The sequence below is a fragment of the Diceros bicornis genome, chromosome 11 (genome assembly GCF_020826845.1).
Source record: "Diceros bicornis minor isolate mBicDic1 chromosome 11, mDicBic1.mat.cur, whole genome shotgun sequence".
NCBI classification, from domain to species: domain Eukaryota; kingdom Metazoa; phylum Chordata; class Mammalia; order Perissodactyla; family Rhinocerotidae; genus Diceros; species Diceros bicornis.
In genome coordinates this window covers 40,940,953-40,957,253 of record NC_080750.1, presented here as the reverse complement: position 1 = coordinate 40,957,253, position 16,301 = coordinate 40,940,953, and the positions used below count along the sequence as shown (strand labels likewise).

Here is a 16,301-nt window from a genome sequence, read left to right as displayed (position 1 = left end):
TGATTAATAATTCTTTCCCTGCTGTTTTCCAATCAATCATCCAGTTTTGAACTCGTCTTTTTTCTTCCACTGTATGTTCCGTATTGTCACCTAAAGTGCAAAAGCATATTTTATCAGGAGTTGACTTAATCGCCAGTTTAAAACATTAAAGTGCATACAGTAAATCCATTAACAAACTAATCATTACGTGAATCACCAACCTATTTCTTGTGGATAAGGACTGAGATAAACAGTGACTAATGACCTTGAAAAGCAGCAGTGTGCTCAACAAAAAATGAATGGCTATGTTAGAGGCTGAGGAATTCCAGTCACTTCGTGTGTTTACGCCAACCAGACCACTGAAGATGACACTTACCAGATGGTGGGGACTCATGGGGACCTGCAGGCAAGCAGTCGGAGATGAGATGGGTGTCTGATGCCTCTATTTGCTATCTCTCTTGACACCACAACAAGCAAGATTATGAAACTGCATTCTGCAGTGCCTAGGCCCTAAACCTAAACCAAGGGAAGGACTTCAATTAAAATACAAAAATCTAACACTCTCTAATCTTCCCTGCATACTGGTCTAAACAGACACCTCCTTCCTGCATTGTTTCAATTGGGTGGGATTTCTACCCCATTCTAATCCAACTCAGTACTATTCTGCTTGCTGTTAACAACCTCTGAGAAATTTATTGCCATGCAAGAAGAAAGAAAGGTGAAATGCAGATTTTTTTCCCCCTGAGAGCATATTCTGCTTTGGAAATGGGCCCTTTAAAAGATCATTTCTCTCTTTCTTCTCTTCTCTTTCTCTCCCTTTTATCTTTCTCTCTTGGTAAGAGAGGTAAGCTCCCTCTATCAAGCTCTTTGGTATTTTCCCAAAGGAGTTGAAAACTTTTGTCCATACAAATACTTTCACACGAATGTTTATAGCATCTTTATTCATAATTGTCAACGTTTGGAAACAGCCAAGATGTCCTTCGGTAGGTAAATGGATAAACTGTGGTACATCCAGACAATGGAATATTATTCAGCACTAAAAAGAAATGAGCTATTAGCTATGAAAAGACATGGAGGAACCTTAAATCATATTAGTAAGTGAAAGAAGCCAATCTGAAAAGGCCGTATACTGCATGATTCCAACTCTATGACATTCTGGAAAAGGCAGTACTATGCAGATAGTGAAAAAATCAGTGGTTGCCAGGGGTAGGGGTCTGGGGAGGGATGAACAGGTAGAGCACAGATGATTTTTAGGGCAGTGAAACTATTATATATGATACTATCACGGTGCATTTGTATCATTACACATTTGTCCAAACCCACAGAATGTGCAACACCAAGAGAGAACCCTAATGTAAACTATGAACTTTGCATCATTATGATGTGTTAAGGTAGGTTCATCGATTGTAACAAATGTATCACTTTGTGGTAGATGTTGATAATGGAGAAGACTGTGCATGTGTGGGGCAGAGGGTCTATGGGAAATCTCTGTACCTTCCTCTTAATTTTGCTGTGAACCTAAAACTGCTCTGAAAAAAACTGAAGTCTTTATAAAGAAAAAAACAAAATAAATAAAAAAAACCCAAACACTAAAAATCTTTTTTTCTGGGGAAGTGGAGCACACCTTCAGGCACGGTGTAGCATTGCCCTTTATCTTCCTGTGAGCCTTGCAGAGAGGGGGCATTCAGGGCCCAGGGAGGAGGAGGTGCCTGGCTGGAGGGAAGTGGCCTGGCCATTTTCCGATGGTGCGGGTGTCCCTGCCATCTGGGCCTGCACTGTCCAACACACAAGCTACTAGCCACACAGAGTTATTTAAATTTGAATTAATAAAAATAAAAACTAAAAATTCAGTTTGCACCAGCCTCATTTCAAGTGCTCCACAGTCTATGTAGCCATAGACTGTGGGTTTGGACAACCCCAATCTGTGGGTTTGGCTACTGTATTGCACAGCGCAGCTTTAGAACATTTCCATCATCTCAGAAAGATCTACTGGATAGCACTGCTCTCGACTCCAGGCAGCCCCGGAGACTCACCTGGGGGTTGAGTAAATCGCAAATTGAGAATTCGTCCAGGACCTCCAATGGCAGATCCTGAATGACATCTGAGCAAGGGATACTGTTTCCACAGGGACAATTTCAAAAGATGGAGGCCCGTGGCAGGGCCGGGACTGAAAAGGGCTGGAGAGGCGTGCTAACTGAATCAGTGCTTGAAGAGCAACTTCTCTTTTGCAATCCTTGCTGGTCTGACAGGCTCCTGCAGAATTACATCACTTCCTAAAAAACAGGCAAACACCTCTCCTTCAAGTTAGCACCGACCCAAACAAGCAGGAAACAGGAAACGTTCACGTTTCAGGGAGGCTGAAGCCCAGCGCAGCATCATGCCGGAGCCGCGACAGCCCAGGGGAGCTGACATGAAGGCTCCCCGCGCTGCCCTCGTCCTCGCCCTGCTAATCGCGCTCCTTCGCACCCGCCCGGCTCAGGGTAAGCTCCCTCCAGGTTTTCCACTCCAGGGAAGGAGGATAACGAAGGCTTGTTTGGTGCCCGAGGCTACACAACTCTGCCGGGGAAGGTAACACCCTGAAAAATCTAATCCTTTCCATGAAAGAAGTGGAGAAAATTAGAACTGTCTTTTTTGGAGGGGTGCGGTGGGAGGGTGGACGTGGCTTTCCCTGCAGCTGGCTACTGGCGCTCCAGCCCGCTCACTTAATTTAACCTTCCTGCGGTCTTTGTCTTCCAATATACGTGGGTCCCTGTCTGTAGTTTACCAACTTTAATGGGCATATTAAGAAAACTGTAAACTCTTTGGCAGTTCATGTAAAAGAACCTTTCAATCAGCTGAAACAGAGAAATAATGAATTTGCTTTTAATAATGTGGGCTGAGAAGTCTGTCAGTTCCAAAAACTCCTGGAAAAACTCGGGTATGGAAATTTACTACTGGAAAGTGTACTAGAGAAAAACCATAAGTTAAAAAAAAACAACAACGTAAACAGGAAATTATTTGAGGAGTTACCAGGCATCCACTCTAACTTATCAAGAAAGATCTTTCATCTGCTTTTCTTTGATCTTGTTACTTTGGAGGACAGTTTCTTTGCATTGATTGTTACTAACGAGGCTTTGTTGAAAGAAACAATGTGATTGTAGCAAATCAAAGGTATTGGAAGAGACAAAGTATTAAATCTTGTTATTTTGAGCTAAGAGCAGCAACTGATTTATACACTTTACTGCAGCTTCAACAAGCACAATAACCCGCAATTGCCTCTCAGGTTTTGTTGACTTGCCCTTGGGTAAATAAACTCGTTGGCCATGGTTTCTGTCAACGGATGCTCTCTGCTTCTAGTGTAGGGCAGCGTTTCAAGCAGAAGGAAAGTTCTCAAGCTCCAGTTCTTTAAATAGGATGGGGGGCGTAAGGCACTGACCTACCAGATGTGGCAACTTCCTGGAGATTAGCAGTCAGCACCCAGTCACCCCACCCACAAAGTTCTCTTTCCCTGGATGCTCTCCACGTGGTCTCTCCAGGCATCTGAGGTGGAAAACGGAAAATGAAAGGCAAACCATTCCAACTGGAAAGATGTTCCGTTGAAATTGAGACTAATGTTCAAAATTAGTTTGGGGGGCGATGTGTTGTTTTATGCACAAAGTTTCAGAGCTGGAAGGGAGCTTAAAGATGATGCAGCTCAAGCCTTACCGGGGGTACAGGTCAAGAACTGAGGTGGAGGAGGGTGGGATGTCTGAGTCCCACTGCTAGTCAGCTCTTCTGACTTGGACTCCAGGGTTCTCTCCTCTCCCCTCTGTGGACTGACCACACCCCCTGCAAGACCTCTAGACCAGACTCCTTTCCCCAAACGGTGTCCCTCAGCACCCAAGGCAGCGGAGCCCAGCCATCCCACTGCCACCTCTTTTAACACTCTCAACGCGACTACAGGTGCCTCAAACACATCCCTGAGAGTAATATTTAACCTTGCCTGAGTGTTATCTTGAGCTTCTGAAAAATGATTGAATCCAGTGTCTGCAATTCAGAAGATGCAAAAGGATAATCTGAAGAGACTCAGTAAAAGTTCTCTTTCTGATGCTCATATCTGATCATGTGAGTCTTCCTCTTAAAGACCTTCCGTTGCTCCTCATTTACGGCCCTTAGTCTCTCACTTCAATCTCCTTTCCATGTGCCTTCCCACTCCCCAGCCACAGTCCCCTCTAGTCACACTGAATGGAGCTACAGGCCTCTGTGACTCTTGTTGAAAGTGAGCGACAACTTCTCTTTTTTCTACTTAGTGAACTCCTATGCAACCTTAAAATGCTCAGACTGAATGTTACCTCATTCTTGATGTCTCCTCTCACTTCCCCTTCCCTGGTGCACTGCTTTTACCCCCTGTTATGCCCCCGTAGACCTAGACTTCTGTAAGCACAGCTAATTGCTTTGAATCATCATTGTGTATATGTCCATATCTCCCACCAGGCTGTGAGCACCTCCACGGAAAACCGTCTTTAGTTTATCTTTGACTTCCCCAAACCCTGTAAAAGCTTAGCATAAATTAGGAACTCAATAATTGTGGCTAAATATTAAAATCATCCTAGAATGGATATGAAGCTGATCACCAAAGACTGCTGAGCTCCTGACAACGGGTAGTGTTAGAATGTCAGGAGAAGTCAAAGACGAAAAGCTGCATTTCAGTAAAGTGCAGGAATATTGAGCTAATCCAACATACTTCCTGGGGCCTGCCTGAATTCCCAGTGTCCGAAAATACACAGAAAGCTGTATAATCAAAGCTTACTACTTTGAGATTAGTCAAGGAAAAGGCTATTCTAAATTAAAGACCAAATATATATTTTTAAATTAATTAATGTATATCCTTTTGAGCTAATGGTGCCTAGGACATTAAGATGTGAGTTAGTTTATGGGTGTCACACTTGTATTTCCTTGAATTCTTCAAAAAATATCTTGGAGATGTTTAGTAGAAGAGTCCAGTCCACTGAACAGCCTGATTCTCTCCCTTGCAAGCATATTCCGGGATATATCTCAAATCAAGCCTTTATTAACCAGAAACAGGCAACATAATCTAATACCTGCAGTTACCTGGACCAGCATCGTTACCTCTGAGTCAGCATCTTTTTATATAGATAGGGAGCCTGATGCAGAATTGATCACTATCCCAAGTAAAATAATCCACTTAGTCATCACCAGGAGAGAAATGAGAAAACAGCTTTTCTGGGATTTTGACCAGACAGATGAGCATAGTTAAAGAAAGGATCTGGGCCTAGGTATCTTGGCCAGTGTAGAACGGTAAGAAAGTTCAGCCTCAAGGCGATATTCTGCCCGTGGAGTGGAGTGGAGGGAGGCGCTTCCATCTGGTTCTTCACTCCGTGCCCTGTCAGTGTCAGCTTACCACTATCAGAAAGCTAAAAGCAACTTCCCAGATGCCAAAAGCATGAGATTCATTAGCTGCTACAGCAGAGTGGTTTGCAGAAAGGAGAACTAAAGGGCATGAGGCAAAAACAAGGAGGCTGTAACTGTGCTGGCGGCCAGAGGCGAATGCTGGGTGTCACAGGAGGACTGGGAGGTTTTCTGGGCTATTTCAGAACAGCAAGAACCGTATAATTATTGGATGAACCTTGAGAAGGAGAGAAAGAATAGAAGAAAATACTAGTTGCATCAGTGAAGTTGCACTTTCTGATACTGTTCTTGTTTCAATGAATGTGACTTCCATCTGCTATCTCCTGGGACAGTCCCAATTTCAAGTAGTAATAATGATAATAGCAAACACATTCAGTGCTCACTATATGCCAGGCATTGTTCTAAACACTTTACATACACTAACTCATTTAATTCTCATAACAACCTTATATAGTGGGTACTATTACTCCTGTTTTACATATGAGAAAACTGAGGCACAGAGAGGTTAAGTGACTTACCCAAGGTCACATAGCTAAGTAGTAGATCTAAGTAAGATTCAGCCCCAGGAGTTCATGCTCTAACCATACCCTCTATTACTTCTGGGTTTTCAGGCTCTGCCAGGCTATATGTCTACTTTCAGGTTTGGAAAAATATATATTTGATACCTTCCCAACCGTAGATGTATCACATAAACTCTTGGCCGGGCTCTAAGGTTACCATATGTTAATAAAAGAGCTGTATTTATTTGGTTGGGTCAGAGACTGGCTGACAGGAAAAGGGATGGTGAGAGTTGGGTTAAACTTCGGCCTGCAGAGGGGGAAGGGAGGGGCTGAAAGGTGCAGAGTGAGCCACAGAGAATCTGGGGATTAGCATAATTAATACCAGAAGCAGCAGGAAAAACAGAATGTTGAAGTCACTCAGCTAGAGGCGTCAGGGTGTGGGAACCAGGGAGAGAAAGCACAGCCTTCTGTCAGGCAGAGTCGCTGTGGGAGAGCCCTGCTGAGAACTGACCCTGAGGACCAAACACCCAAAAAACAAGAGAGAGGGATTTATTGAGGCTTAAAGTCCCTCTTTGTCTAAAAGGGTGACCCAGGAAACCAGAAGAGGGCAGGATCTTGGCTGGGATCAGCTCAGTTCTATAAAGAAACAATGCAACCTGCAATTTGCCTACCTGTGTCTTGCTTGCACCACCCTCAGATGTTGGCAAAGATGTGGAGCAACGGGAACTCTGCACTGCTGCTGGGAGGGTGGATTAGTGCAATCTTCTAGTCTATCCTGCTGCTTAGCCCGTCCATTGGGCTTTTAATTTCAGTTATCATATTTTTCATTTCTAGAAAATATTTTTTTCATTTCTAGAAAATGCTTTTATATGTATATACAATGTCTTGGTTTTATTTTTTTCTTGTGGTATTTCTTTTTCTTTCTTTTTTTTTCTTGGTGAGGAAGATTGGCCCTTAGCTAATATCTGTTGCCAATTTTCCTTTTATTGCTTGAAGAAGATTGTCCCTGAGCTAACGTGTGCCAATCTTCCTCTATTTTGTATATGGGATGCAGCCACAGCATGGCTTGATGAGCAGTGTATATGTCCACACCCAGGATCTGCCTGCGAACTCCGGGACGCCGAAGCGGAGCACGCGAACTTAACCACTACACCACTGGGCCAGCCCCCTATTTATTTCTTTTTTTATGTCGTTATTTTACACATATTATTATCTATTTGATGACTTTAATCTGAAGTTTATGCAGATCTTATCTTGCATCTGTGGACTCCTGTTCATGAGGGAAATCTTGGGGGCACTGAGGGCAGAACCTGGCACACAGAGGATGGCTCACCCTATTTAACAGAAACCCAAATTTTCTGACCCCATTATCAAGCTACTGTAAATACTTTCCCAATACAGCCTCAGTGCCGTCACCACAAAATAGCGTTTGGAAGAAACGCAGACAGGGATGTGCTGGTCAGTGCTTGGACCTCAGGCTTAAAGCCCAGCCTTGGGATGGGGAAGGGGACAGCCTCAAGGGTCAGCCTCCAAGAGTCGAGTGAGGAGGTGCCGAAACCTCATTAAAGGTGCCGGTCAGCAAACCAGAGTGAGCAGTGGAACCAAGTCGGTAACCAGAAGCAGGTAACCAAGGAGACCAAAGTGATTGCCAAGGAGAAAGAAGTAGACAAAACCAAATGCAAAATCAGAGAAGGAGCCAGTGTCCAGATGTCAGAATGATGGTGAGATCAGCCTGGGCTTGGCGCACCTGACTTTGACTTTGAACTTTGCCAAAATCATTGCAACTGCTTTTCTTTCTTTATTTTTATCCATGGCCTGTGTTTTGACCCAGTAGATGGACAGGAGCACCCTGAAACCATTATATAGCCTCTTACACTTCTGAAGGCCCAAAAGCCTTGTTCTAGGAAATCCCCGTAGGTAGATGAGGCTCTGAATTTGAATTTCCTCTACAATCTTTTTTTTAAACTGTTTTTGGGGCCCTGGGGATTTCCTTCTTTTGTTGAGATTTCTTTATGCATTTAAAAAGTTGCCTCATATTTCATCCACTATTTCTAGGTGTTGCATATTGGGAGAATTTTTCAGGTTATCAACTATTCCAGATTACTGGAAAAGGAAATTTTTCTAGACAACCATTCTGAAGAACAATTTGGAAATATTTAGTTAACTGAAGATGTTCATACCCTACAACCCCAACAATTTACTCCTAGGTATACTACTCCCAGATCACTTACAAATGTGCAGCAAAGAGTCATGCCCGAGAATGTTGATTGTAGCGTTGTTTGCAAAAATGGAAAAAATAGAAACAACCTAAACGTCCATTAGCAGAAGAAAAATGCATGAAACTTGGTATAGTTGTAGAATAAGATATCATAGAACAGGTAAAATTAATGAACTAGAGCCAAATGTGTCAAGATGAATCAGTCTCAAATGTGATGTTGACCAAAAAAGCCAGTTGAAGATTATTATGCACAGAATAATTATATTTATTCAAAGTTTTAAAGACATTCCAAATTATGCTTATATTGCTTAGGGTCATAGGCATATTTGAAAAGTGTGGGGCTGATACACGCTAACTTAGGAGAGCAGTTACCTTTGGGGAGAGTGGGAGAGGAATGAAATCGGGGAGGCGTATGTAGAGGGCCGCAACTATATCTATAACGTTGTGTTTCTTTCAGAAAAAACATGGTAGTCCAGGGGTCAGCAGTATAAGACCCATGGGCCAAACTCAGTCAGCTTCCTGTTTTTTCCGACCCTTGAGCTAAGAATGGTTTTTACGTTTTTAAATGGTTATATTTTAATGGTTATATAAGAACTTACACAATAGCCTGTATTTTGCCTCTTGGCCCACAAGATCTAAAATATTTACTCTCTGGCCCTTTAAGAAAAAGTTTGCCAAACCCTGCTCTAGCCAATATGGAAAAATTGAGGACAATTAGTGGTGGGTACCCTGTTATTTGTTACATTATTCTCTATTCTTTTTGGTAGGTATACGTGTGTAATGAAAAATAATGAGAGAGCCTATGAGTTCTGTTCTGGCTCTCCGGAGTCTCCCTCTAGCTTTCCTCCATCTTTCCTTTCCATAACTCCACATCTCTTTGAAAGACAGTCAACACGTCTTCATTTTCTCCCTTCCCATTCATTTCTCAACCCACTGCAATCTGCCTTCTGTGTCAAGCACAGCACTCAGATTGCTCCATCTGGGTGACCAGTGCCTCCTAATAGCTAAACCCAAAGGACCCGTTTCTGTCCTTATGTTTTTCTCTGTAACGCTTAACATGATTAGTCAATTACTGGAACTCTCCTCTTCCGTGGGTCTCATGACGCTATTTTCTTCTTGGTCTCCTATGCCTCTATTTCTTTCCAGTTTTTGGTTATATATCTTTCTCTTCCATCTGCTCATTTCATATAATATTTATCTTTTCTTTTCTCACTCCTTACATCCTTCCTGGGCCATGACAACCACTTTCATGGCTTTCATCTTAGTCCTCTGCCAATGATTCCCAATCAATCACCTCCAGCAGGCCTATCTGTCCAACTCTAGGCCTGCATTTTCATCATCAGTTCTCCTTGGATTTGTCACAGGGGCCTTAACCTCAGCAAGTCCCAAACAGAACACATTCTCTGCTCCCTGCCAGTTTAGACTCTTGTTAGCTGTCACCTAGGTTACTTCATTAACTTTTTGACTAGTCTCCTTGTCTTTAGTCTCATCTCCATACATTTTCACATAACCTTTAGAGTGATCATTCTACAACAAAAATGTAATCATTTCCCTCCTGTACGTATCCCTTCAGTGGTTTTTCATTTCCTTGCGACAGATTCCAAACCCCTTGGCATCATTACAAGGCCCCTTATGAGCTGGTCCTGAGTTCCTTTTCCACTTAACCCTTGACACTTCCCACCATGTGCCCTATGATACAACTACCTGAATGTGCCAAGCTCTGTTGGGCCACTAAGCCTTTCCATGTGCTGTGCTTCAACTGTAATGCCTTTCCCTGCCATTTTCTTGATGAACTCCTGAGATTCAGTTCAACGGTCACCTTCTCTGTGAAGATTTCCCGAATCCTCCCCCAGATGCGATGAATGCCTTCCTCTCCCACGTCCTCATGGCACTCTGTACACAAACCATTATGGCATTTATTAAAGCTGTATTATATTTATTGATTTGTGTGCCATTGTACCTGCTTAACAGTCACTTCCCTGGGAGGCAGGGGCCTGGTCTCATTCACCTTTATATCCAGGGCCTAGAATAGTGCCTGGTATATAATAGGCACACAACTGACTGAATGAATGAATGACATAAAATTTATCCAGTAGCCGAAGACTTACTTGTATTCATGACAGATTATAATCAGTAATCCTTTAAATAATGAAATGAAAGTATGATAATACCTGGATAAATGTGATTTTTAATTAACTCAGTTTTATTTTATTCCAAAATGTTACCTATCCAAATCTTTTTACTGATGAATAGTTTACTTCTATCTCCTCAAATCAAAACAGGCAACAATTATTGTTCCCCCTTTCTGTAGAGAATACCACGTAGCTGTATCTTGAGTGGCGCCAACAAATGTTATCCATCTTCCTCTCAAAATATAGATGGCAATTTGCATGATAATTTGAAGAAAGGCGAGGTAGTTACATTTTGGGGAGACTTTTGAAAAGAAAACAAAGGGTATACAGTTTCCATAGACACTAAATTTCAAGCCAGTAAGAGCTGATTTGAAAATTTGAAAAAGAAATAAAATTTGTGTAACTTAAAGCTACTGGAAAAATCTGCCTTAGGTGGTGAAGACAACACAGAAACATTTCCTGAGAAATTGAAGATGGTGGTTCAAAAGGAGAGTTATTTGCTAGAGCAGGGTTTGGTTGGTCATGTCGTTTTGGTTTCTTTTCCTTAAAACAAAACCAATTAGTCTAGTTTGTTTTCAAAATTTGAAATTTTTTCTGTTTCTTTGTTTCATATGAATTGAAACCATCTTTATTATTTCCTACTTCCCACCCCATTGGAGTTTTTAGAAACAGGAGTCCAGTGGTTACTAGGGTTTGCTGATATGTTCTTTATTCCCCCTGACAACACTGTTTACTAACTTAAAAATTTATTTATTCTTTTCTAAAAATTATGATTGTTTATTTATGATTAAGATTGCCAGATGTAGCAAGTAAAAATATAGGACACCCAGTTAAATGTAAATTTCAAATAATTGTTTTTAATGTTAAGTACATCTCATACAATTTAATATAAGTATAGGACACACAAATATTGCATGGGACATATTTATACTAAAAAATTATTTGTTGTTTATCTGATAGTCAAATTTAACTGGGCATCCTATATTTTACCTAGTAACTCTATTTATGATTATGATTATCTTTTGTCAATCAAAGACCATCCCTATACTGGTTCATCACTAAGACCTCAGACGTATTGACTATGTAGCCAACTATCAAATATTAGAAGAATATTTAGGCTGAGTCCTAGATCATTCAAATAACAAGTAAAGATATCATCACTGGAAAAAAAAAAAATAACCAAAGATCAAGTAGAATAAAACCAGGAATCCAAGAGTGGATCAACTTTAGAGAATCTATTATTAATGTAATTTATCGTATTACAAACTAAATGAGAAAAAAATTATGGGATTATATTAACAAACGCAGAAGGAGTGAGCATAGCACGTCAGTAGCTCAAGCAGCAGTACTAAAATTCTGAGGACTTAAGGCCTGGTAGGCTGTCCAAGGTGGAAGGGCAGGATTGATGTCTTTCAATGCACGATAGGATCAGAAACTACCCAGCCTTAGAGAGCTGTTAAGGGCTTTGCTGACCCTAGAAAATCCGACCACCATTTAGCTCCCCTCAGACACCACTTCAATGACCTCAGGAACTTGCTTCCTTCTTGAGCCTCGTGTAAGAAAACCTCAAACAATAAGCAAACTCTTGCTCCCTGCTCCCCCATAGGCTGGCGATGGGGAACTCTCTCGTCCCTCCTGCCACTCATGGTGAAGGCGCATTGGCCACGGAGAAGACCACATTTCCTTTCCCTGCTTTCTTGGCCTCTAATTTATCACAAACATATATCTACCACTGAGCCCACCTGGCTTATCCAATGGGCAGGCATGTCTCTCTTCCCTAGTCGGAGGGAGGCTGACGTAGCAGTCCAGAGACAGGCCAAGGGCATGGCGAGGAATACTTGTTTTCGAGTTATTTTTTTTAATTATCATTTTGAAATTGGTTATTCAAAAGAGATATAGAAATATAATAAAAATAGAAAAGTTAATAGTAATAATAACTTTATTATAATGATAACTTAATGATTAAAAATTATTAATGGTTAATATGATTAATAATGATAACTCATTTAATAAACCTTTTAATTATGTTAATAATGATAACTATCATTTAATAATCCTGTTTTTCATTTTAAAGTACTTTTCTGTCTATTATCCCACTGATAGTAGAAAGAAATTTTATGTTAAAAGTGTATATGCATTCTGTCCCATAAAGATACGTACATTCCTTTAAACCGTCAAGTACTACGGGCCAGAATAGGATTCCAGTGCACAACAAGGTAGTTGGATGGTCAAAAATGCAGCTTCCCCAGGTGAGTGACTTCAAACCAGAGACAGCCTTAGGGTCTGGGCAAGTCTGATGAAATATGAGCAAGCTTTCTCTAAAAAAGTCATGGAAATAAAAAGATTAAAACAAAAAAGACATCAGAGCATTGCAGGCCCCATTGTGGGATGTGTTTTAATCTGATAATAAATTGCCATTGCAGGTGTGCTTCTCAAGGCAATGAGGTAAAAATACAACCAGAGTTCACAAGTAAATTCCCAGAGCAGACTGCTGCATCAAAGCGTTTTACCAGACGGCCCTCCTCCAAAGAAGTGAAAGAAACATTTCTTAACATTCTTTCAATGTAAGGCATTGTCGCCTTTAGTCATCTGAGGGCTGAAGAGAAAGGGTGTACAAAGCGGTTTAGCTTCACCTAAAATGCCCTTCCATGCTTAAAATCTGCTGTTAATCTTCAACACTTTTGCCTTACATCTGTTAACCAGCTATTTATTCTGACCATATCTTCTTCAAGTGAGTAAGTCAGGAAAAACACATTAAGTGAATATTTTCACTTAATAAAAATTGTCAAATACATAGTACAACAGAGCTTACGAGGAAAACAAGAATTCCTCCACTTCCCTAGTCCTGCTCCCAAAGAGAATTGTCGCCTGGCCTTCACATGTGGGAGACCATGTGAAACACCATGAATCCCCCTGCCGAAAAAAACAAACAAAAAAAAACTAGACACATGAAGTTTCGTCATTGGGGATTCAGAACTCTACACTAAATAATTCCTCTCATTCCCCCGTATTTCCTTTAAAATTCAGATAGCTTTTGAGAGAAACCCACCTTAGATCCCTATTTTCTTTGTGACGAAGAATACACTGTGTGTGTTCCTGGAAGGGGCTTAGGGTTAGGATTAGGGTTAGGGATACTTAACAGATACAGGGAGGAGGAGATCAGACTCTTGATTAAAAGGTAAGAGGTATACTAACATTTCACCTCAGACTAACCTGGCCTATTTCACATTTCCTAAGCAACGTTTTATGGAATGGCTGCTACATAGCAGACAGGGTTCCAGGTGCAGACAGGGATAGACATAGTACAAAACAGTGGAAGAGACAGACAATAAACAAGTACACGAATGAAATGATTTCAGATATAAACAATAAGTACTGTTCTGAAACCAAGTAGACTAGAGACAGGGCAGAGTACTTCATAGCTCCATCTGCGCTCCCTGCAGGGTGGTGTCTCAGTGGCCCAGACCGAAGAGCATCATCCATCCACCTGGTGTTAGTTAGCGCTCCTTGCATCAAACACTGTCATCCTCCTACGGCCAGGCGGGAGCCTGATGGGTCTGGGAAGGGCATTTTTTCCCATTTTGTTCCTGTTTTGTCCCTGGCCATATCACAGCTTCCACAGATGCTGAAAATTGATTTTTTAGAAGATATCAGAGCTGAAGAAATAGACTATTTGATGGGTGCATATGCCTATTAGTTTTGCTCCCAAAGCCTTCTTTCTGTGCAGGGTTCTCCAATTGCCTTAAAGCTAATAAGGACTGTCTTCCTGAATAACAGCAAATTAAAATAAAGCCAACTGAGTTATGATTTAACTCAGTAATTCTCAACCCAGCGTACGTACTTACTGGAATCATTTGAGGAGCTTTTAAAACATATCATTGCCCAGGCCACAGCCTTAGATATCCTCAAGTAACTGATTCGAGTGGAGCTTAAAAATCACCAGATGTTGGTGCACAGTAAATGTTGAGAACAGCAACAGGTGTGACTCATAATTAAACATAACTAAACAAGATTGTTTGGCCAAATTAAACCATTGGTTCTCAAACTATGATCCCCAGACCAGCAGCATCAACATTTTGTTAGAAATGAAAATTCTTGGCCCCATCCCAGACCTACTAAGTCCGAAACACTGGGAGCAGTGCCCAGCAATGTGTTTAAGAAGCCCTCCAGGTGATTCTAATGCAGCTAAGATTTGAGGACCACTGATTTAAACTTCCAAGCTATTCTGTCAACAGTGACCTTTACTGGAGATGCGGGTTTTAAACTCCAGCATGCATCTCTCTTATTCAGACTTATTCGGGAAGGCATGATTGTTACAGTTCTCTCTCAGTATATCCTGGCCAGAGTCTCTCAGGCGCTCAAGGCTTCAGTGATGATTTTTAAGCTATTGCGTTCCGGTGTTAGAGTTGGCAGCTGCTAGGCAAGCCTTTGGCGTCCAACTCCCTGATCTCTAATTCTTCTCCAGTTTACCATGGAGGAGCATAGAGAACAAGAGGGGAGAAAGATTTGGGGTGGCCCAGGAGAAGGCCAGAAGTGGGTAGGGTCTGGAGCAGTGGTTTTCAACCTTGACTGCACACCAGAGTCACCTGGGGAACTGTAAAACTAACGGGTTCACCAGAGGCCTGGGTTCACCCCCAGATATTTTGATCTAAAGGTTTGGGTCTGGGCATCAGGAGTGTTAAAATCTCCCCAGAGGATTCTGATGTGCAGCCAAGGCTGAAAACCACTGGAGGCCTCTAGGTTTGGTTGTATCTCCTCCTTCTAAGGCTCATCTGGCTCTTTGCTGTATACAGAGGTACAGGGGGGAAGAAAAAGTCGGCAGACTTCTTGGGTTTGGTTTCTTTCTTTTTTTTTTTTTGAGGAAGATCAGCCCTGAGCTGACATCTATTGCCAATCCTCCTCCTTTTTTTTCCCCCAAAGCCCCAGTAGAAGTTGCACAGCCTTCTAGTTGCTGTATGTGGGACGCGGCCTCAGCATGGCCGGAGAAGCGGTGTGTCAGTGCGCGCCCGGGATCTGAACCCGGCCCGGGCCACCAGCAGCGGAGCGCGCGCACTTAACTGCTAAGCCACGGGGCCGGCCCCGGGGTTTGGTTTCTTGAGCATCCTGAAATTCATATACTCCAGTTACTCCACAGAGCAGGATAGAGTTTGAACGCCTGATGCCTGACTTGTGTTTTCTTTCATTTCACTATCTGAATTATAAAATCACTTAAATAATTTGTGCATGGAGTCTACATGACAAATGAAAGAAAGGGGTGTCTGATTGAGGTCCAATATACTTCACGATATCCTGAGTTTAATAACATCCTCTCATCATTGCTCTGTTTTACAGTGTAACATCAGTGTGGCAATCTTTCAGTTGGTATATAATACTTTTTTTTTAACTTTAAAAACTAGAGCTTGGTTGCACATTTGTTCCACTTTCAAAAAAAGAGAAGTTCGCTAGTTTGTTTCACGGAGAAGCAGGGCCATTTCACCTAGTGGTGATGCTTGGAGCTGTGATCAAGGGGCGCCATGCCTGCTCTGCCCCGGGAGCTCCAGGCTCACCTCAAGCATTTCCCCGCTTTCCCACTTACAAGGATTCCCCCAGGGTCCTCGCCAGATGTGTGAAATATCCATCCTAGGTGCGTTTGCATGGTTATTGTCAAAAACATTTGTAAGTGACTCCGTACACTGTGCAGTTTATTGTCTGGTAATTTTAGGATTAAAAGTAGGTGAAGTATTGTAGCTTAGTCTCATCATTCACCTGACCACTCACATTATCTCTTCATAATGCTCCATTATCTGAGCAGAGAGAGAGAAATGGAGAAAGGGAGAATTCCTAGAACAGTTTGCTTTGGGGTCGCTTGAGATAACCGTGACTGGGCCACTCGAAAGGAAGACAGGGCTTCTGCCAGACCTGCCACCCTGAGCCCTTGCACCCAGTGACTCCACAGGCAGGTCACATGCAAGAAGCCCACCAGTCCCACCTTCACACAGCCCTTCTGCTCTTACCGTGTTGTCCGCTTTCTTTCTTCGCTTCTGTGCTTTTGCTGGCTAACGTCTCTCTCTTTTTGCTCTCACACTTGATCTTCTCTGTCTTTAT

The 16,301-nt window shown here is 42.1% G+C and overlaps 1 protein-coding gene across 1 annotated transcript in view; it reads left to right on the top strand.

Annotated features, from left to right (window-relative positions):
* Positions 1 to 2,198: 2,198 nt before the first annotated feature.
* Positions 2,199 to 16,301, top strand: part of TMEM154 (transmembrane protein 154) — a 40,306-nt gene continuing 26,203 nt past the window's right edge. Inside the window, exon 1 of the mRNA XM_058550201.1 lies at positions 2,199 to 2,459. Coding sequence (XP_058406184.1) covers positions 2,357 to 2,459 — 103 coding nt within the window. The 5' untranslated portion in view covers positions 2,199 to 2,356. The remainder of the gene's footprint in view (positions 2,460 to 16,301) is intronic.